The 23,865-nt window shown below is 40.9% G+C and overlaps 1 protein-coding gene across 4 annotated transcripts in view; it reads right to left on the reverse strand.

Annotated features, from left to right (window-relative positions):
- LOC124059595 (rho GTPase-activating protein 42) overlaps nt 1-23,865 on the reverse strand; it is a 55,872-nt gene that overhangs the window by 11,309 nt on the left and 20,698 nt on the right. For all 4 annotated transcript variants that reach the window (XM_046389728.1, XM_046389730.1, XM_046389727.1 and 1 more), the window contains exons 4-10: nt 13,438-13,509; nt 4,428-4,529; nt 4,107-4,217; nt 2,722-2,826; nt 1,480-1,609; nt 995-1,095; nt 309-418 (exon numbers count right to left, since the gene is read on the reverse strand). In XM_046389728.1, coding sequence (XP_046245684.1) covers nt 309-418; nt 995-1,095; nt 1,480-1,609; nt 2,722-2,826; nt 4,107-4,217; nt 4,428-4,529; nt 13,438-13,509 — 731 coding nt within the window. The remainder of the gene's footprint in view (nt 1-308; nt 419-994; nt 1,096-1,479; nt 1,610-2,721; nt 2,827-4,106; nt 4,218-4,427; nt 4,530-13,437; nt 13,510-23,865) is intronic.

Consider the following 23,865-nt stretch of genomic DNA (forward strand, 5'->3'; position numbering starts at 1 on the left):
ACTTGACGAACGTGCAGGACACAAACAGAGCTGAAAACATCCGGTAAACAGGGAGTCTTTGGAGATGCTAATCAAACATGAACAGATCTCACAATGCTGAGCAGTCCCATGATAACCTGGGTTAACTGCCAGGATCAGCTGGGGTTTGTTTTCTTCCAACATTGTCACGTTTAGTGATACAAAACAAATTGTGACATGCTAGAGGTGGCGGTAGTCGAATTAAATATCACGTTTTGTATGATGTTTTCAGTCCATGTAAGTGATAAAACATTTCTGGGAACATGTAGAGGATTCGCGTAAACACAGACCTCTCCACGACTTCAATATCGAAGCAGAAACGCTTGTCGATGGAGTCAGTTTTCCTCCGAATGCAGGACTTCAGCTTGAACACCTCTGGCTGATTCACGACAAGACCATTCTAAAAAATAATGCAATACAATAATGAATACAAACTGGAAAGAAAAATGGCAGAAACTGTAACGTCTGTGTGAAACCCTCATCTTTAATTCCTCCCGTTCAAGTGTTTATACAAGTCTGAAAACAAACTGTCCAGCAGTTAGCTGATCTAATACACAAAGTATGAGATAACTCCAACCTAATTATTTAATCTCTTTAAATTCTCATGTGGTTTTCACTGATTTTTAAGCTTAAATGTTTCTGAACGAAGTCAATCTGTTTGGGTGACTGTGTGCAAAACAAGAAACCCGAACTTTTTCCGTCAGAAAGTTTCCTGTTTCTTGTTATTTGTGGATTTTGTTATCTTTGAACAATTTCTGCCTGCCTTGAGTTAACAAGTCTTTTGTTTCCTGTGCCAAATTCACAGCTCTGTTATCTTGACTTTTTTTTCTATTTTTTTCCATCTGGGTTGAATCATTCTTACGCCCCAAGGGGGTTCTTTGTTTCACCCCACACTTTCTCAGTCATTTCTCCGCTTTTATCATTTGTATGTGCCACTAAACAAAAGATTTAACTAAGCTAAATTAAACTAAAGTACCTGTTTCCCAGCCGACTTATTTTCAGTGTTGCTCATGGCGAAGGTCTTGCTGCCTTTCTCATACGTGCAGTAGTGACGTGTCCAAGTGCATCCCAGAGGACCTGGGACAGGAAAATAAAGACGAAAAGGGTGGTCGAGTCAAAATATTTTTCTCAGCCTCACGGAGCTCCTGGAAAGACTTCTGAAAATCAATTTGCAATTAAAGCGTGATGAATCAAAAGTTGTTTATCACTGCCGATAGAAATCTTCCATTTGGGTATCTCCCCACTTGTTTGAGAGCACATCAAAGTGAATCGGTAAACAGGATGAATTATGAGCTCTGTGTGAGAGGATCTCTTCTGCAGACTTCTGGGAAAATTCAAGACATGTTTATGGTGATGGATGTAAAGCCATGCACTTATAAGTGAGACGGGGGGTGGGGGGTGGGGGATCAGTGCGCAAGGGGGTCTGGCCGGCTGGCTGGGAGCCCAGTTAGAAAGACTCACGTTTCTCCTGGACGTACAGGAAGCCTTCCATCGTCCACTGGCCTGGGGGTTTATAGTCCTGATCTGCAGACCTTATCCTCTTCATCAGCTTCTCCACTTCCTGCTTGGTGCTCACAAAGTTGTTTCGTGTCTGTGCAGAAAATGCCGTTCTGGATTATAATTGCATTAACAGAAGAAGTCTTGTTTATAGGAATTTTTTTTCACCTCCAATTTCTCATCTCAAAAATACCCTTTGTTTGCCTACACTGACTAAGATAAATGAAGACAAAAGCGTCAAACATCTGACAAATGCTTCATATTTGTGCAGCTGCGTGAGAACACCTGGGGAATAGAATAACTAATAACACATTGACAAAAGCATTTGGAAATAGCGACAGCATCTAATTCAATCTATCTAATTCACATTAACGTTTTACTGGAAGAATGTACTTGGGTTGATCCAAAATTAGGATATATGCTCAGCAGATCAGATCCTTAGAATTCTCTAGGCCACGTCTAGCCATGGCCTGGAGGTTGGAGAAGCGGCTTGTGATCGGAGGGTCGCCGGTTCGATTCCCCCACCGGACGGAGCAAGGCACTGAACCCCCCAATATGATCCCCGGGCGCCTGATGCTGCCCACTGCTCCTGTGTGTGTTTCACTGCATGTAATTTGCTGGGTGTTGCATGTGTGTGTTCAACTAAGGATGGGTCAAATGCAGAAGTCAAATTCAGTGTATGTATGTAAAAATATATATACTGCCAATAAAGCTGACTCTTCTTCTTCTTCTTCTTACATAGCGTAAAAAAACGCGTTTCATTCCCTCTACCAGAGAGCAGCTGAGACAGCCTCACCTTCTCCAGCTCCTATTAGAGCTCTCTGCATCTGAGGACATGGAGAGAGCGTTGCGGAGTGAAGATCGTCAGGGCAATGGTGCTGAGATTTTGTGTCAGAGAGAAATTTGGGCCTTCGGGCTACAAGTGGTGAGGTCATGGTGATGGAAAGCGGGGGCATGGCAGCAGCTGGAGCTCTACTCCCAACTCTAACTTTTTTTCTGACACAGTACCATTAAATGGCCTGCAGTAACTGCTTGCGATACAACACTGTGGAAATATCGATCTTCTGTGCAGCAGAGAATCTCATTTAATCACACAGCTATCCATTTGTGAAAACCCTGCTTGTTATGGGGGAGTATGATAAGCTGCAGAATCTGATTACGTGGCTGGTTGCCTTTGTGCGCAACTCCTGAGGTGTTGAGACTTACATTCTGTAGGTTGAACTGAAGCTGTTGTTTGTATGGTTCAAATTCATGAGCCAGCTCATATCCTTCATGGTAGAACGTAAACAAGCCCTGAAGAAAAGCCAGGAGCTGGAGAGAAACAATATTTAAGGGTGATTTACTGAGTTAAGAAACAATACAGAGCTCGATTACAAATCCACATTAGAGAGCACATTGTAAAAAGGTGCACAGTCGATACATAATAAGCCCATTTTGAACACCAGAAGCATTAATCACTCTGATAATCACACTATCATTTAATATCACCAAAACATGTCGATTATTTCAACCTTGATTGGATTGAATCTGAATACTGTCATTTGCTTTAATTTTGTGCTCAGACTCTAATGTGTATAATGCACAACCTAAACAACTTCTTGTTAAACAGGACGGTACTACTAAAAAAAAAGGAAAAAAAAGAATTAGCAAAACCAACAAAATTAAATATTTTCATGTCAACACACTGCATATTGCACACGAGATGAAGGCCAGAAAAGAAAAGTTTCAGAAAGTTGTATTTCGCTGTGGCTGACAGATATTGATCTTATTTCTTTCTGTATAACACACAAACATCCTTAACCACTGTGGAAAAAAGAACTGGCAGTATTGTTGGAGGAAAAAACTGATCCCATCGCCAGGATGCAAGATCCCACGAACATAAAGCTGCTCTCAGTTCAATCCTCAGACACTACCACTGATTTTATTTCTCGGATGGGACTTGGTATATCAAATGTTCAAGGATGAACCATCTTATCTGTGCCCAGATTCATCACAGGCAAGGTTGAGCCTTGTCATTTTCTCCACCACTACCTGAAGATTTACATTTGTGGCCTGAGTTCTCGAGGCCCTGCCAGTGAATGTAAACAAATAGGAGTGGAGGCTTTTAAAACAGCCACTTTGCTCCCATCTCACGTTTCCAGACATTTAACACACACAGAACTGCACGTTTCCTGGTAGCCTCTCCTCTACAGATGTAACTCACTCCACATATCTATAACCACTACTTCCCCCAAATGGGTCGACTACATGATAGAAAATTTGTGATGCTGGTGACAAATGTGTGTGTATGTATATATATACATATATACAGAGAGAGAGAGAGAGAGAGTGTGACAGAGAAAGATACCTGAGAGAAATGTGTAATTGTGTACAATTGTGACTTGAGGAGAGGAGGCGCCGAGAGGAGGAGACAACAGACACTTAAAGCTGCTTTCATTAAGTACAAAGATTCTGTGCTATTTTGAGTATATGTCACTTAAACTAATCCTTTAATTGCATGGAGGAAAAAAAGCAGATCAGTTACTGCACCTTCATTATGCATTCTGCACTTAACCAGGCACACAAAAATTTAAACCTAAAATTTATCTTACCGGCTCAACAAACTCAAACTTCTTCTTTTCTTGCACTTCTTGTATTTTGAAAACATACTCGAGGGACGCGTCATAAAAGAGTTGTCTCTCCTTATCAATCTGCGTGTCAGCCTGAGAATGAGCAAACAAAGCAGGGTCAGCGCCATCACAAAGACAGAGGCCAACCTGGGAGAGCTAATGCTGACATCACCACCTGGAAACTCTGTGTGCTTAAAGAAGCAACGGGCAAACAGAAGTGCACAAACAATAGCTTTATTTTCAGGAGACACTCAGCACTATTCAAAGACATGCTGGGGATGAGAAAATTTGTTTTGGTCTTACCTCCTGCAGATACGCTTCCTTCTTTTTGGATGACAAGTTGAGGTGTCTCTCGAGCGTGGAGTAGTATTTTTCTGTTTCCTTATCGAATTTCTTCTTACCCTCCTAAAACGGTGCACAACACACATGAAAGGTTTAAACACACAACACAAATGTGTCATGCATTTCTCATGTAGGTGTGTGTGTGATTGAGCTGCCACTAGGTGGAGGTCTAACTACATTTTCACATGGCGTTTGCCACACGTCATTTAAAGGTCCTGTCTATAGATTATTACAAGTCATCAAAGTGGCAGGTGACCGCATCATGATGAGGGGACAATGACGGCACAGTCAGTAAATATTTATCAAAAGGGCTTCTGAGAAATACATGCGCTATTATTAACAGTAGCTCAGCAGTGGACACAAGTTCACAGCAAAAAAAAAAGTGTAAATCATCAACAGCATAATGCATTTGGCACAGTCACAGAACTGGCTGGATTCTGTTTGTATTTTCCTTTCTTGTTATGTTCCACCTGCAAAGACAAGTCCCAGGATTCAAACAGAGTGCCCCAGAAAGCTCTGAGGAAGGAACAGGAAATGGGCTTTTCATGCCAGATGCCCATCTATAAAGCATATGGACTAAGAGATTGAACATTTCAAACCCCACCACCAAAAAAAAGATCCCCTCTGCAGGCCTTAATCCAACTCTGCCCAAGCAGAGAGAACAGGTCTGTGTGAGGGCATTCACGTGTCTCATCTGCAAGTCTGACCTCTAAAGCAAGCTTTGCCCACTTAATGCCCATCTCGCTATGCAAACATTCATAAAGGGGCTTGTGGAGAGACAGACTGGGGGGGAGGGAAAGTGTGAGGAAACGGCCAGTGTAACCAGATCCTGCTTATTTGTTTTCATTCCCATGGCCCTGAAATTTAGCAAGTCAAATCTACTAGCTACTGATATGACCTAGAACAGTGTTCTGCCTCAGCAACCCCCCACAGCAGTTAAACACACTGGAGGAATTCACCACAAGACACTGTAACCCTTCTACATAACTATTACAAGTACAGCACAAAAATCAATAGATAATTTCATGTAGTAGCATCTTATTTCCATCTTTCCTGTCATGTCTGACCTGGGAATGATCTTTTCAGGAGTGGGGAGAAAATCAATTGTGTATATGCCCGCTATTCAGAAACAAAGAGAAAATAAACAGGTGGATATCAAAATAAATACATGACGATACCACGCTGATAGGAAATAAATTTCTCTTAAGGAGTGAGTGTTTTTTTGTTAGAGAACAAAAGGGAGCTGACAGTCGGCCATTGTGACTGCTGTTGATGTGACATCGTTTTGTGAGCACGTATACAACTGAAGCCCTGAGGAAAATACCAACAGGCGTGTGCACACACAGACACACACACACACACACACACACACTCGGGATCACAATAAATTAAGAGCTTTAGGTTTAGCTGAGCCCTGCAGTCACAGCAGGAATCTCCCAGCACTGCTGACCAGTGTGAGCATGCCAGAAGAGTCCTTGTAAAGAAAACCAAAAAACCTCCTTGGTATATCTAGACGAACTCTTTCACACTTACAAAGAGCGGGGAGTGACTCAGAGCTGCAGCGAGTCTGCGAGGCAGAGGCAGCCTGATTAAGTCACCTGAAGTGTCCTGCTTTGTTTTGATCCATGCAGGACGTGTATAAACCGGTGCTACCGTAATGACACACTCGCAGTATAAACCAGGTGTTTGTTGGTTTGTCCATGTGGTGTGTGTACTCCCACCCCACCTCCTCCTGGATATGTTTGTGCAATCAGAGTGGAATATGAGAGATTTAAATTGCAAAGAGTCTCCTTGAGAGGGGGGAGCAATGCAGGCGAAAGGCTTTGAAGCCCAACACGTGGTGGCAGAGGACATAGATGTGGATAGATACATACCCTGAAGCACACAAGTTTCTGACACAAACTAATGCCAGCACCCCAGAATCATCAGCTGGCTGGGAATGAATAAATCCAAAGCACTTCCAAACACACATGAACCCACCACTTGGGAGATTTCCTCATCTGATTGCTTTGTTCACCCTCATGAATAAATCATATGCAGGAAGAGAATATTCTGATGCAGATTCCTCTGTAGTGAAATTTCGAACTGGAAAGTCTCATGTTGCTGTTAAGAGTGCTTTGATGCCAGCTGTAGTATGGGTAAGTTTGCTAATTGCTATTATACCATTGCAGGGAGAAAATTGACAAGAAAAACTGTGGGCAGGCTTTTCTTCTGGACCAGGTGTTCTCAATTTGCTAAAGACTGGATGCTGAGAACAGGCGTGAAGACAGCAGGAGAAATATTGGGACGCTGCCGGTACATCGCCAGTTCTGACACTGGCCTAACGGGCCTCAGGGCTGTCATTCCTGAACCTCTCATCACCATGGCAACAGATGTAAGCAGCAAGGGAGGTCGAATGTGTCTTTGTGTGCATACAGAGGAAAGAAAGCCAGATATTACACACCATCTACACTTCATAACTTCAGTCCAACACCCTGGAATAACACAGACATCACTGACTCGCAAGGCATCACACGGCAGCACATTTCACCACACATTCATTTTAAATGGATTCTCTGAGCAGTCACATGAAAGGGGAAACTCTGAAACCTATTTCTATGAGCTCATTAGAGAAAGATAATTGGAGCAGGGGTCCAGAATAGCGATTAAATCGCAATAGTCAGGTTATTTTGATGCTCCATCACACACGAGCTGGTCTCGCTTCCAGGAAGAGACTGAAAGAACAAAAGGTTTGAGCTTGAGTTCAGCTACTTTGCTGCAAAGCCAGAAATGTCTCCCTCTTTACCTGAAAACTCACTTCCCGGGGAGACATCACTGACAACAACAAGTTGGCCAATTAACACCAAATAATTGCAAACATCTGCTGCTGAGGAGTTGAAAAACAAATACCCAGACTTCTGAATAGACCATGTTTGTTGGAGTCAAACTGCAAATAAGCTGTTATCAGTGCCTCAGCTCCCTCTGACACATGATGTAATAAATTTAAAGCAATAAAAATAAAAGTACAAAAGCTGCATATGCCGTACAACCACATCCCCCCTTATTTTCTTTGTATCTTATCTGAAACTAGCTCTCAAGGTCTAAGTAAAGCTGCAAAGAGAAAAAAGCCGATATCTTCCAAGATCAAGCTTCTTGGCTTCTATCAAGGCTTCTATATTATTATGTTGTTAAAATGTCCTATGACAAGCACTGCATGAATCTAAAGCTATACTGAATCCCACAAGGATGTCTTAAACTTTTCCCTGTCAAGATCAGCCCAAGTCTTGCTCTCATCACCTAACCACAGAGATAATTAGTGGAAAAAGACAATTCAACAGGGAGCCTGGAAATCCTTTTTAAAGATAAGACATCTTATGATTTTTTTTGTTTCAGACTACATCTCCTGTCAGCACCGCCCTTGACTAAATCCATGACTAAGGAGCTCCTTCAGACAGGAAGTAATATCATGTCAGCATTGAGATCTTCTTATAGATACCGATATTTATAATGAGGATCAGTTGAGTTTGTTATCTCTGCCAGGGATACGCCTGAAGTGGATTCATGTGCTTTATCGCCACCGTATGTGTGTGTCTGTCCTTAGCTAATCTCACATTCTACGGGAGCCCTGTGCATGATATTTTGTGTGCACATTTATGGCTCTATGCTGCTCTTGTGGTTGGAGTGATTCACAAGTGACTACTCTGTTTTAAACTGCCACTGACTCCTAACTGACCAGTAGGGGTCGCATGTGATGAACAACCGTTTCAGTGTGGAATCTCGCTTCCTTGAAGTACAACATACACGGCGGTCACTGTAGTGTTGCCACACTCTTGTCGCCATTTTCACTTTTAAACTGACATTTCACATGACTGGGGTGTTGGACCACGCATATCATCTCCTCTTCATTATTCTCACGCATACACACCAGACACACAACCTGCCCTGCACACCTTGTGTCCCACCCACATGCTCCCAGACACACCTGATGGGAGATCTGTACTCTACTGAGTGCACTGTTCTAGTTTTGTTTCGCATATCAATTCTTTGTGAATTCTAATAGGCAGTCTGGTGTTTAGCTTTTTTTACAACAATTCTGCATCATCAAACCCAAGACTGATGAAGTGAAGATTGAAGGGATAGCTCACAACAGAGAGGGAAAGACCTGAAACATGAGCTCAGTCCGGTGCTCAGTGGCACTTTTGACTCAGAGAACAGTGAATACACTGGGTGAAAACACAATTAAAGTACAATCCATCATGTCAGTTCACCCTTCAAAATGACTCCATGAAGTCACCGTTGAACTGCAGTGCATAGCAGATACTATCAGTCAGAAAATGTATTACAATGTAAAAACAAAAATACAAGAATTCTCAAGTTATAATCTGCCATGAATACTAGAATAATAAAAGATTAGAGATTAGTTTCTTTAAGAACAAATCAACTGTTTTGAAGATTCTGTGTAAAAAAAACTCTTCATTTACTGTCATATTAAATGCAAATGTTTTGATTTCATTTTGCTGTGCAGTCATTATTTCTAAATAAAACATGGCAAAATATCAATAATACACATTACTGCTGATTTCCAATGCTTCCATGAACTGAACCAGTAACTCAGTTATGTGTGATGCTGCTGCCTGTATATATATATAAAAAAAGCTAAATATTACTTCTGCAAAATGTAAGAAGCTGATATTCAAGGTGGATGGTTGCTGCCTTCAAACAGGTAAAGACTGACCTCTCCAGGTCTGTCTCGTGGAATTCTGGTGATCAGGAAAAAAAGTAATTACTTTCCGAAAGATTGTTTTAATGGGGTTTCTGCTTTATTGGGTAGGGCACAGTGGAATGTGAAGGAGCAGACATGAGCATAATGAAAAGAAATACACTTCATTTGCATCACCTTATTCATGCATTTTGCTGTTTTTGCGGCATGAAGTGTAAATCTGAAGTGCTGTCAAAGTAATTTTTTTTTGCTCATTGTTATTAGGTGACGTGTTTTCAAAGCCTATTGTAGTTTCTGTCCTGTTGCAGCGTGCATTGATTAATCAATAATATATTAACTTACAATCTGCCAAGTTTATTATGCAACATCATTTGCATATCTCCAAGACAATAATTCCATCTTTGATCATCTGGTGTTTTACGTGACTGGATTTGTGCCAAATTTCTGTGCAGCTGGAGAGGTGCTGCCATGCTGTGCATTGGGGAAACTGTTGTTAAAGCACATGTTATATAAACTGTGCGACTAGTTGCTTAGTTGATCACGGTTTAATTGATCAACTACAATTTTGATAATCAGTTAAAAAAAGCTACTCTGTCCAAGATTTTCTCTCTGTTTTCTCTCTTCTGCACCATCTGTTGGTATTATCAAGCAACACAAATCAGTCATGTAACACAACTGAAAAGCAATTTAACAATCAGTTTGGCCTTGCTCTGTTTTTTGTGCAACATAATTCAAGAGAGATGGGTAGAAGACAAGGCTTTAAGTATAATCCAAGGTTAATCTAAGTAGAAAAATCTACTGTACATATTTGTAAGATTGAAGGGTTTTGCTGTGGCACACAGCCCAAACCACTTTCATTGATCCCTTTACTCCACAGTGTCTTGGTTAGCATATTTGGGGATTTCATAGTATGAATGCAAATGTCAGTTCTGCCTCTGGAGACCATAACTAGCCAAGAATCATCTGATGTCTGTGCACCCTTTGTAGAACGAGGACAGCTCAAATTATCCAGGGCCATCTGACTCCCATCTGGGTCTGTTTGCACTGATTCTTCACACAAAGCTAGTGGGGGACCCCTATGGTGCCCCTAATGTTGAAGATCTTTGAAGGAGATATAATATTGTAAAAATTTCCGAGAGCAGGAATGCCACCCACCAGCTGGACTCCCCCTGGTACTTTCTTGAGAAAGCGTCCCTGTGGTCTGTTTAAATTTCAAGGCCTTAAAAAAAAAAAAAAACGTCTGACAAAACACACATACACACAAACGGTGTGGGCTCAGCTTTAGGCAGTTTACCTCCAATGGATCACAGTTTGTGGGACAAAAAACAGCAATTCTGTGGGAGAGCTCAGGCCCAAGGTTGACATCTTAGTTGCACAAGAACAGTTAGCAATTTACTGGATGAACTGGAGAGTTGACTGTATTGATGGCTGACAGGAAACAGTTGACCGATGCTGAAACTGGGACAGATTTTCATTCCTTATTTCAGTTCTGAAAGTCTTGCTTTTTTGCCTGGGAACTTAACAACATCCAGCTCACAAAAATGTATCTGAAACTGAAAAAAGTACAACAGTAATTTCAGTTCTACATCTCGGTTGGGCAGCCAGCACATATGGTAAATAAACGATTGTTTCAACTCTTGTGGCTTTCTTAATGTGTATTTGTTATAGTTTGAGGGTTTTATTCCCAAACATTTGGTTCAGCCTTGTGTGAAGCAGACTGTGCCTAATATGTCCTGTAGAGCTGCAGTCAATCTGCTGGTGTGTTATGGTCAGGGAAGTGTTGTACTTGTGCCTAAGAAGCTGATACACTGTACGTAACCTCAGTGGGATTACTTGCAGTATATCCAAATAAGGCAAGAGCTCCCCGTTTGTCCATCTGACGTTCTCAGACATGAAGCACTGTAACTGGAGGGGTCAGACAGCCTGCAGATCTCTCCAGATTCTCGGAACAGTGGAAAGTTGCTCAGCCACTCGTGATGTCTGCCTTTTATCTCACTCTAGTTGGGCTAATGTTTAGTGGAGGATGGGCCGTAGGAGGAGAGAGCTATTAGGAGGAAGTGGTCGGAGGAAAGAAGACGTAGCGGGAGTGACAGGAGCTATGGCTTTTAAGAATCCATTTTATACACACACAGACTCGGTGCAATAACACTGAGCACTATGATGTGGGGAGGGAGTGGGAAAGAGATGGCAGCAAAATGTGCTTATTCATTACAGCAGATGCACATGAGGGTTGAGACATGAAGTGACAATAGTTATTAGCCTGGCCAGTGAAAAGGAAAGCGACTGATGTTCACAGCTCAGTAAAAAGAGAAATAGGTCTACGGAGCTAATTTCCAGCCAAAACGAAAGTTTTACAAATGCCCTGCAGATCACTAACAAAAACCATACGGATTGCAAATACAAAACACTTACAAACTAACAAATTAATGTTTTATGAGCATCTGAAAACACTGACATGACTTGGCACAATCTTTCCGGTGTGCTTCCACATTCGGCATTTTGTGATTGACAAGTTGCTACCACAGCGTGTTATCAACTCCGATCCAATCACGATATCCTCCCCTGCTCCAACTTCGTGTCCAAATACGGTTAAACAAGACAGTGACGACCGCAATGCCAAATTTGAAACTTGATTTGATGATTTGGTGATTATACAGTCAATGATTTGGTTTGGGGATATGCTGGCTTTAGTAGCAGTTAATTAGTCTGGTAGTTAATGTTACTGCAATTTGTTTTGTCACACTATGTGCTTACACCTGCTGCTTCTACATTTTCTGTACTATTCTATAATGTTCCTATTATTAAAACACCACACATCATGTATGGTCTTGAACAACTAAGGCATTTGCACCTGTGCTGCTGCAGCTCCCCTTTAATGAATTATGTGAAGTGAAATCCCCACACCATATTACACGGTTTAGCAATGGCCCCCCAACATCCTCTAATACAGAATATCTTTCCCACATGGACTGTAATAGTTAATCATATTTAAATTACCTCAGTCCATACACGTGTCTTAATCACAATGTATTCAAGATCATACCAAATATCATGTGACATGTTTGTCTTGTATATGTATGTTGTCTTTTTTGTACTTCTAAGACTTGCTGTATTTATTTCTGAAGCATGATATATTATGTTGTGAATTCCTTTTATTAAGTACTTTTTCAACTTACAAAACAAAATGCATTAGCTTGGTGATGGCATTTTTAAACCGCGTTTTGCTTATTTGTTATTTTTTGGTAGGAAACTAGCTCCACGTAGTTCCCTCGCGTTGTACGTTGAGGACACAACTGAAGAACAGTAAAATGAATTCTTCTGCAGACCAGTGGCTGTTAAGTCATGTAAAATAAATTGAGATGGTTTAGTGTCTGAGTCTAAGGCAGGAATGTCCCTTGGAGGGTTTAGAGCTATGTAAAGATGTGCAAATGATTCACAGAGTTGAGTGTAGAGTTAGAAGAGGTCTCTGAAACTCAGTGGGAGATCTGTGGAAAGGCTTGAGCTCTCCCAGCTTGTTCATGTGTGATCTCACCAAGAGACTGACCACAAACAAGCTGCCGTGCTTTCATTTTATGCCTTTGTGTTGGCCAAGAATGAAAGCATGGCTTGTAGCAACAAGCCCACACTGTTCTTTGTAGTCAACTCTGGCTTCAACAGCATATCCACTGTAGAACCAGGATGCCTTCCAGCAACACTCTGCAGAACCCCAACTGATATCAATCCTCTATATCCAATAGTTTAGATGAGAATGCATTACATGTAACAGGATTACAGTAATCTGATTACAAAAAAGGTAAATGAAATATATTAGATGCTGTAAATTCACAGTAATCAGATTAAGAATTGACTGGAAAAGTCTGTGCTGCTTGTTTATGCTTAAGTATCTCTGAAGAGAGGGCAGCACTTGGACGGTGACACTGAAGCCTGCTGCAAACAGCCTCATGTTTTCATCACACCGCCATTTTCAAAATCTAAATCTAAATCCAAAAATCAAAATTTAATAAGCTTCCATTAACTAAACAAAAAACAGGCAAAGATAGGCACCCTGTGGTGGTGACGGTCTGTTTGACTCAGCGTCTTAACAGTATCACTCTCACAAACTGACGCCTCAGATTAAACCAGCTTTCTTGCAGCAGTGTCACGTTTTATTTTTAATTAATGATTTACATACTGTAGGGGAGATGAAGGCGAGGATGAGGAGCGATGGTGTCAGAGCACATAAAATATTCTCTGTCGTTCAATTACTAATTGCCAGCGTAGGTGGTCTCTTACCTTTGCAGCACCGATTTGCTCCTTCCGAAACTTTTCCAGAGGAGTAATCAGCACATCATCTGCATTCTGAATCTGAAAGGGAAAAATACAGACAGGTGTTAGACTGAAAGGCGTAATCTGATTAACAGTAACCTTCTGAATAATTCAAAACGACGATCAGAAGGAAGAATATCACAATAACCTTTAACCTCATTCAGTCTTATTACAATGGTCCTGCTTTACAAAATGTTGCAGAAAAGAGTCAGAAAAGTGACACACGGGAAATTACAGCACTGAGAATTATCCCGCCCAAGTCAAATACAGATGCACTGAGACCAAACACAAGAGGAGGATAGAGCAATCATATTCATTAAATATCTCTTAAGCCAGTGACAATGAACAATGAGTCACTGTGAGGTACCTCAAATGAGTACAGCAGAGATAGTAGATAGAGCACTCAACAATGGCTCTGCTAGAGAGAAGAAAATGGAGCCTTTCTGTGTGCGCTGCAAAGCACCAGCACTGTCAGACCTCGCTGAAATATGACACAGCGCAGCAGATGAGGGAGCTTTACAACTGCAGCCTGCGATGCATTTAAATGTTTGAGGTATGTCTCCATATATTGGTGACCTCTCCTGCGTCATGACCGCAGTGAAAGGTCTCTCCTGGAGCCTCTTCCTTCCCATTCCAGACAGAAATAGATAAGGCTGATATACTGTGCCAATTACAGTCTACGCTCAATCCTCGCGAGTGAGCATTTCGGAAAGGTGCCATTAAGGTGCGTCTGAATTTCCCGTGGATGGGCTTTCATCCACTGAGATCAGAAGACATCAGACCTGTGAGGTTGCTCTACGGGAGGTACTGTCACAAATGACATGGTTCTTAGGTTGATTTAAGGTGTTATTCTCTGTGGTGAGTGTATGTGATAAACTAAGGGCTGAGCTCTATGATACATCTCTGATACCAGCACTAATTTAGAGGTGTCTGCTCAAATGGACTATCGGCTCCACAGCCACAGTCCTCTGAACACACACCATCTTGGGATAGAGTTTTTGTTTCTACCATTAATCACAGCACATTTTCATTGTCCCAAAATAACCCTGTCAGCTCCATCAGCCAACCAGAACAAGTGACTTCAAAGGACGCTGCAATCTCTCTGAGCCCGCATTGTTTCCTTCGCCTTTCACATGCGCTGCTGTAGGATGTTAGAGGCTCATAGCATCAATTTGTCGCTTTGTTTTGCGATAATGTACTTTAATTACACAGTGATGTGTGTGCTTCGTCAAACACAGACAGACCTGTGTAATACTATGTATGCAATCACTGTGCCTACATAATAAATATGCATTATATGGACAAAAATATTGGGAAACACCTCTTTGTCAATGAATTCAGGTGTGTTATCAAAATGTCTCTCGGGGTTTGGACTCAGCACCTGACTTCCAGTGAAGGGAAATCTTAATGCTTCAGCATACCAAGACATTTTGGACAATGCTATGCTTCCAACTTTGTGGCAACAGTTTGTTGAAGGCCCTTTTCTATTCCAGCATGACTGTGCCCCACTGCACAAAGCAAAGCTCCATAAAGACATGGTTGGATGAGTTTGGTGTGGAAGAACTTGACTGGCCCACACAGAGCCCTGACCTCAACCCCATCCAACACCTTTAGGATGAACTGGAACAGAGATTGTAAGCCAGGCCTTTTGGTCCAACATCAGTGTCTGACCTCCCAAATGCTCTACTGCATGAATGGGCAAAGAATCCCCACAGACACACTCCACAGTCTTGTGGGGAGCCCTCCCAGAAGAGTGGAAGCTGTTACAGCTGCAAAGGGAGGACAAACTCCATATTAATTTCTATGTATTTAGAATGCAATATCATTAAAGTCCCTGTTGATGGAAGGGTCAGATGTCCCAATATTTTTGACCACATAGTCACCCGTAAAACTGAGATTTCAGTTTTCGTTATGAATCATTATTTTGTGCCAACACTGACAGGTGCAATGTTGCACAATCATCAAATGCAATATTTAACATTAGAAAATGTGAAGTATTTCACTGATGTAGTAAAAAATAGTGTACATGCTTCTGGGCTGATGGATTAGATTATATTGCACGCTTGTGTCCTATCACTGTGAATGTATTAATTGATTTATTTACTGTTGGTCACACTTCATGTTTTTGGTCTGCAGACTGTGGGCCTTTGATGACACATAAGTTGACACTGTACTCGCACCACAGAAATACATTTTTAGATAAGGTTGTCACTTTCATGCGTGGTGCAAAATGACACTCCACAAGTAAGCGTGAATTCTTTATGCAAATGAGAACTTTTAAGCTGATGAAGAAAAATATTTAAAATAAACAGTTGGTTGCTATGAATTTGAATGTATGTAGGAATCACTTCACATGCAACATAACCACTCAAAAGCACTCAAAAGATGGGGTTTAAAAGCAGTGAAAAGCGTGAGATGAGAGTACTTCTGTAAGATAAACCAACGCAATTTGGCCACAAGTGACACTCCATTAGGAGCGTAGAGGACATTTGGCGGTCATCAAATCTCACCATTATGATCCTCCAGTTATATCGAAGTCATCGCATTATCTACTGTGTCAACAGGGAGAATTATACTCCTCTGCCCGTCTGATAATGTCATTTCCTCTGTCTTATCTCTCATGCTTTCAGTCTAATTGAGCATGCAGTATTATTGTGCTTTAAATGTAGATTTCTAATACCATTAGCTAACACTTTTTTCATTTTCGTTTGAACAGACAGGACAAATACACATATACATCACTGTAAGCTTTGGAGATTATGGTCTAATAATTCCTGTTCGTTCCGGCATAGCTATAGTGTTGGTTGTTGAGTTAAATCATTTCAGAATATTACTGTTATTTGAATCGTGACTGTGTGAGTGTTTAAAGACCACCGTCGGTCATATTTACACTCTGACATAAATCTGAATTAATCTTAATCTAATTGTTCATTTAAAAAGGTTTACCAGTGGAGCACTGTTAGCGGTAATCAGTCCACCGTATATCCAAACCAATGAAGAACATAAACAAAAGAGATTAGAATCAACATGTCACGATTTAAAATGCTCAAGATTTCAGATTTGTTTTGATTATTAATGTCCAACAAGCTGATACAGATATTTATATATGAAAGAAGCCAACTTCCTTAAAACCCAATGGATTACTTTCAAACTGGCATCGGGCCGAATGCCCTCAGCAACAGCCTCTCTAAACAGGATTAAATCCATGTGAACGAGCACACTGTGATGCTTGAAAGGATGCAATATCACTAAGCAATTTCATTACCAGATAGAGGGAGGAATGTCAATGTGCTGTATTTCTGTTGCTCCTGCCTTTACCAGTGCAAATATCAAGTGGATCACAAGTCTCACTCTGAGGTTAATTCACAGACAGATCAGAATGCCACCAAGGCCGGACCAAACTGAATAGTACAAAAGTGGACCAGTTGAAATCTGCCTGTCAAACGGCTGCCAAAGAACACTGACTGAATGTGAATGTCTTCTCCTAATAGTTTACAAACTACTTCCTTGCGCCCAATTCATCTATCGGATAAAAACATGGACATTTGGCAACACATTTTCCCCCTCACATACAGTATATTCTCTCCACAGTGCTCATACATGCACCTCACAGAGAAGCAGATAACATCTGCAGACAGACCTCCCAGGTAAGCTCTTGTTAGTACAGCACTCGCTGGGTGTCCTTCACCGGCTCACGAAACACACATTCTTGGACAGTGTTGATTCTTCGGCCAATGTTTGCATTATAAAAACACAATGTGTTCCAGATCCATTGGCGTTCAGTGACTGTAGGTTTCTTAAGGCACAATGATTCCAGGGGATCTGTTGATGTACTTTTGTCCTTTAACACCTATAGGTAATAATAGGATAGCATTTAACTGTGAATTACTTTATCTCACTGTTTACAGTGTGTGGGTTATAAATAACTTTTATAGCCTTTTTGCCCGTTCCGTTTTGACAATATCCTCACAATGAACAGCCAGTTTAATACACCTAAGGCCCTGCTTCTTTGCTGCAAATCAACTGAATCTCTTTGCATAATAATACACACTAACACACACACACAAGTACAGCCATTTCTTTGCTGGTTGAAGAGGAGCCGTAAACGCTTGCTTGCTCACCGTGCTGCACTATCATTCATATTAAGAAGCACATTTTTTTTGGTGTTGTTTAGCAATTTCACTCTCACATACTCACATTACATCTCGCATAATAACCAAACAAACGTGGATCCAGGCAGAGAAGAAAGTTCTGGAAAAAGGAACTGGCAAAAGCATCCTCTGCCCTTTGGCAAGAGGATGATTAATTAGTCTGAGCTTGCCAGTAAAAATCTGCCAACTCTGACAATTTATTTAAAGCACCTGACAGAAACAGATCGAAAATTCACTGACACTTTGGCACCTGAAGAGAAAAATATTACAATTGCTTAATTACATTAAGATTAACCAACAATATTATGATTCCATTAGATCCCATCATTTCCTTTACGGGTGTAACAATCCATCAGTCTGGATCAATATTGATTCAGTCATCAACGATAGCAATATCACTGATGCAAAAGAAGACATTAATCCACAGCCTTTATTTTAAGCCTTTATTTTGGAATTGCACCTAACTGGTTCCAATTATTTACTTTGCACAAAAGGAAAGGAGTGGCATCTTCTTCTCTGAATTGAATCTCAGTTCTCAATCTCAACTGAGTGTCATTCACGTGTAAGAAAACACCTAACATTATCATAATTCCTGTAAACAACACAGCTACTGTTAGTGCTCACAGCTCTCAGGCCAGCACAGGGAATTTTGGCTGCACTTGCCCTGCTATTCTAGCTCACTAACAGCTTTAGAAATGTATCTGCCTACGAAGCCTCGGGGAAGACTGTGGTCATGTACAATGAGTGCAAAGACAGCAAAGGTGATGAGAAGTCAAGGGGTGTCATAACACCAATATTCAGCCTCTGCAGAGACAAATTCAGAATCTGTCAAAGTATACTTCTAATGTTTAGTAAGGTGCTGAGCTCAGAATGACAGAAAAATATACTCTAAGTTTACTTCAAGGGTAAAAGTACCTGTAATGCAGTGTTGTCCACCATAAAGAGGTCTCCAGGTGATAAATATAATTCACTAATTCACTATTACCTGAATGTGGAATTCATTCACAACAGCGATTCTTAAGGTCCTCGCCCAAGTTTATACGTCACGTGTGCACGATCATCTGAGGCCTTTGCGAGTGAAATGTAGCTGTCTTGAATGTGTAATTGTGTACATTTTTGAAGTGTGAAATCCAGCGGTGAGACGTTGACACATGTAGCAGAGGAATGTTAATAAGGGTGACTGAAATGGAGCTTGTGCGTGGGATAACATGGGTGTGTTTTCCTTATGTGTAGGAGTGTTGGACATCTGCACGTCTCTGCCTTCAGTTGTATTACAGCTAATGATAGCCGGCAGCATCAAATAAAATACCAGCAACGTGCACACCGCAATGACAGCAGCAGCAACCACAAAGAATTAGCCTAACTCATTAAAGTCGGTGTAAGCAAAGGCCCCCACAACCCAATTAATGTGTTAAACGCATAATAAACATTATTGCTCTCATCATCATGACAGAATAAAACGTCCCATTTCATGCTGACGGTGTGATATGACCTTTATTAAAACAGGGAGTGCAGGAGCTGTGTGCTTCAGTCACTTCTGTTTCAGAGGGAGTGTGTGGTGTGTGTGTGTGTGTGTGTGTGTGTGCGTGCGTGTGTGGCAGGGGGTAAAAATCTCATTGCAGAGCTACATCTTTATCTGGTGCAGCACTGGCACCTGCAGCAAGCTGAAAAGTCGTCCTCCCCTAACTTTTATGAGCTATGAAATCAAAACAAACCTTCTGCAGACAGTCACCGAGGAGTGTGTGTGAGTGTATTTGACACATTTGCCCTACACATTTCACTGGAGAGTAAGCTGTTAAGCAAGGATATAAGGCAGCTGAAATGGAGACAGTAGCGACTGTGCGGGTCCCATGAGGATCTTCTGTTGTTTGTTTTAAGTACAGTTTGGCTGCCTCTGATGTATTGTAATGTTTGCTGATAGCAGAGTTTGAAGCTGCTGTAAGAGCAGCTGACTCTGTGTATTTATTCTTGTGCATCAAACTGATTTCCACAAGTGAAGAACCAGGGTGCGCAAAGAGCCAATCTTCATTTTTTCCTACATGCATTTGTGGTAGAGCAGGCACAAGTTTGAAGCGATCGGAAGCAACATTTTGTGTGTTAAGTGCAAGCTGACGTTCTGACGTTTACCGACGTCAGGAAACTTTCATTAGCAACACTTTTTAATTATTGTTATCTATTTATGTTGATGTTTAGTGTTGCTGCCTGTATTGAAATACCCATCAATACATTTGAAAATTAATACTGTGGTTTTGATTTTTTTTGTGATCTGGTGACCCTTTTAACAACTGGATAACAAACACCATACTTGGAATGATTAGTAGATTAACTGGTTAACTAACTGGACAATTAATTAATTTTCTCAATAATTTTTCAAGGATAAACTGTTAAATAAATTTGTTCATTTCAATTTCTTCATTGTGAGGGTTTGCTGCTTAAAGTAAAGAGTCTTTGTGTTTTTGACTAATGGTCGTACAATAGCAGCACAATGATGAGCATTTTTTGACATTTTATAGACCATATGATTAATCTGTATTTTAATCGACAATGAAAATAATAATTAGTTGCAGCCCTATTGACTACACTGCTTTGTAATTCTGTGTTTAATAATTTTATCAACAACAGTACAAAATTATTTTTGACATCCAACAATAAAACGTTTGTTGTTCAGAATAGATAAGCTCGAAGCACCTCAAATTAAATATGTACCCAGCGGGGGGGGGCAGTGGCAACTTAAAAATAGTACCATTATTTACTCATGATACCTGTGTGTCACAACAGGAAGCTTTGCTGTCAGTCAGGTGTGCGAGGGGCCCAGATTATATGGAGGGATCCATTGGAAAAGTACAGCTGTCCCCACACTGCAATCCCAATGCACTGAAACTAAACATTTACAACACCAACCCGTCACCATAAAAAATTCAGCTGGTTCCCAAAAAAAAAGTGGCTACCTGTCAGTGAGCTAGTAAAGCTGGCAGGTGGAGGTTGCTGGGAAACCTGAGTGGGCGAAATAACTTTGCTGCTGGAGAAAAATAGAAATTTAAGTATTTCATGTATTAATTATTATGTATGGCTAGTGCACCTTCATGCTGATATAACGGGACATAAAAACTGAAGAGGTATTTCAGCACGCCTGCCTCAATGGGATCCGGTCCCACCTTAGCACAGAAGAGTGACAGGAAATTCAGTCGTGTCAGCAAACAGCTCTTCTAGTGACTGTCTAAATACCTTCCTTGCTTTCCACACTTTCTCCCAAACAGCTGTCTGCAATCCGACGGCTCACATCAGAGTAGAAACTGATTTCCATCCGAGGAATCTGTGACCTTGCTATAGAGAAGTGACACATGACAAGCAGAAAGCAGAAAGACAACAAGAGCAGCGAGAAGAAAAGGAAACGCTGCAGCGCAGAATGAACAGGCTTTAAAACAGTGACATTCATCAGCTCATAGGAGGTTTGTTTTCCCGCTTTGCCTCAGCCGACACGTGATTCAGAGATACAGCACACAACGTCCAATAACCTGAAAATTTGTAGGGTTTTGTTCTTTGCCCGAGGCGAATTTTTAACTAATTCTTTCTTGCATGAAAATTAAAAAGTGAGAGTTACAAATGAATTAGAATGAGAGATGATAAACAGATAAAAACCATTTACTTCACCCCTCACTAAGTTACTGAACGAAAACCAGGGGCTAAACTTAACATAACAAACCCCAAGTTCTCCACACTCAAGTAAAGAAAAAATCTGTTCTTTTTGCATGTATGTATGTTTAAATTTCAGTTTATATTTTGCATGCCAGCCAGCATAAAAAAGCAGCCTCTGCCTAAGTTTAATAATACTTTCACAGAGATGAATAATGACATACACAGAGAGAATCTTGGCTCCGGCTAACTGCGGTCAGTTTTATCTGGGGGGGGTGGATGGCACAAAGGTTTGACACTGGCTGTTCCAAATACTTTTTAGACTTTCATTAAACAAGCCACCGTGAATGTTGCTAAGAACAATGGCTGCCTTTATTTCACACTGTTGTTTCATGGTCAACGGGACATTCCACAGTTCACAGGCCAGCACACAAGTTACCCACAGAGCGGAGTTACTGTACTGTTAAATCCCGTAAAAAAACAAAAAAAAGGAAGAAAAAAACAGCAGCAGCAGCATGCGCCTCATGCCAGACAGAGACACACTTTGTACCATTCGCTTTCAGTCCTGTGGCATAGACAAATTACCTGCAATCGTACATGTTTAAAGGCCGCTGAAGAAAATGTAAACCAAAGGAAATTAATGCAGTGCAGAAACTCAGCAGTTAAGGGACTGATGCTGGAGAACAGATTTACAAGACGTGTCTTGTACCTATTACTAAGAGAAAATTAAGGGTACTACAGCTAGTTGAGTACTGCCAAGGTATGATTCAAGAGGGAGCCCAAATGCCTTCCCAGCTTGGTTTATCTCATTCATGAATTCATTCATGAACTGAGAGTGTATAGAACACAAAATGTACTTTTTTCTTCACTCTTTTCTCCGTCTGTCACACGTGACCAGGATCACTGAGCTACGTAAAGAGTTTTGTTCATTTAACATACACTAAGGGTTAGCTAAGGTCTTGTCTTGGTCAAAGTGCTCTCAAACAAGATGTTGGCCTGATTTAATCAAGTTAGATTAACAATAAACAGGACTACATGAGGTGGAATATTAAAAACTACACCCGATTTTTTTTTGTTTGTTTGTTTTCTTTCAATGAAAACAACAACAGCGAAACACAAACTGTTTTCCACCGCAGCCATAAAAGACTCCCTCCCAGGGGGTTATGATCATCACTCCAAAAGGCACAACATCGGGGCACTGCCCTTCCACTCCTAAATGCCAGCCATGCTCAGTAGTGCTGAACCTTCTCAATCCATGCAGAACTAGGAGCACTTTCGCCCTTTTTATGCTGCTGAAAGGGTTATCAGCAGGGGAATTAAACCAGAAATCTTTTTTAAAAGATAGCATTTGGGAAGTCTTTCTGTGGAATAACACACTTGGATAGTTGTTGGTAAGCCAATCACAAAGTGCACAAGCAAAAAGATTTCAGGCTTGGCCACCCGCCAGGCTGACAGACAATAAAACACTTCAAGCTTGACAAGGCCTGCAGAAATTGGGCTACTGTTAAGAGTCCGCCCCATGCAGCAGACGCACCTTTGATATACAGTATGTTAGTTAACATTACACAAAGGACAGACCCACAGTTTGAGCCACACAGGATTCCTCTCCATCTGCTTTGAAATGTCTGGGTTTCAGTAACTCTTATCAGTCTGAGGATGAGGAGATCTGTGTTTTATGTCAGGTGAAAGCTGAAAAGCTGAAAGTTCACATCCCACTCAGTGCGAATGTGACAGCTTTCTTTTTGTACCAATGCGTGGCTACGACTACCACATATGTACAATCAATTAGCAGTAACAAACCACCATCTGCCAGCTGCTGTCGATTAAGTATAGCAGAGAGTCAAATCTCAACGAGTATAAAGCAAAATATTTCATGTTTTGAGGATAGTATTCTTCCCTTGTTAAAACAAATTTTTGTATATTTGGTGAACATGTGTTGGTTTGAGATGCACTAATTGAGTTCTGTAGACCAACTGCTTTCAAATTAGACAAAGAACAAAATGAAACCTTCTGGTCATCAGTGCTTTCCTGCTTTTCTCACCCATCCAGATGGACACACTTTGACAGCACTGATCTGGAAAATGTTTGATGAATTTCCTCATTGTGCTGTCTCACGTGACAGTTAGTCAGTGGTTTATTATATGCTGTCATCCCCGATTTTGTTGTCCTCTTTGCACAGCATGTACTGTCTGCTGTGAAAATGCTGTAACACCTTACAGTGATACTGCTAATAGAAACAGGAACACAGAAAAGGTAAAAATATCAGTTTCACTTTCATTTAATTCTACAGCTCACTTTCAAAATAAATGTCATATGGTGAAGGAAGAAAATGAATGTTGACATCAAAGTTACTGTCACTGCTCTGTTCTCTGTTGTGACTTGTAATTGAGCAACAGCTGTTGTGTTATGAATGGCGGGCATTTTAATCCAAAGGATGTACATAACTTGTATAGAGAAAAAAAAAACTCTGACATTTGATGAACGTGATTTATACAAGTGGCTTATCAAAGTCCTTTGATGTCTGACAGTTACTGAATATGCCGTCTATAGTCAGGGAGGTAACGACTGAGTGACTGTAAACCTAAGTTATGAATGTGTCGTCAGTATAAAT

Source organism: Scatophagus argus, chromosome 5 (genome assembly GCF_020382885.2).
Source record: "Scatophagus argus isolate fScaArg1 chromosome 5, fScaArg1.pri, whole genome shotgun sequence".
Lineage (NCBI taxonomy): Eukaryota > Metazoa > Chordata > Actinopteri > Scatophagidae > Scatophagus > Scatophagus argus.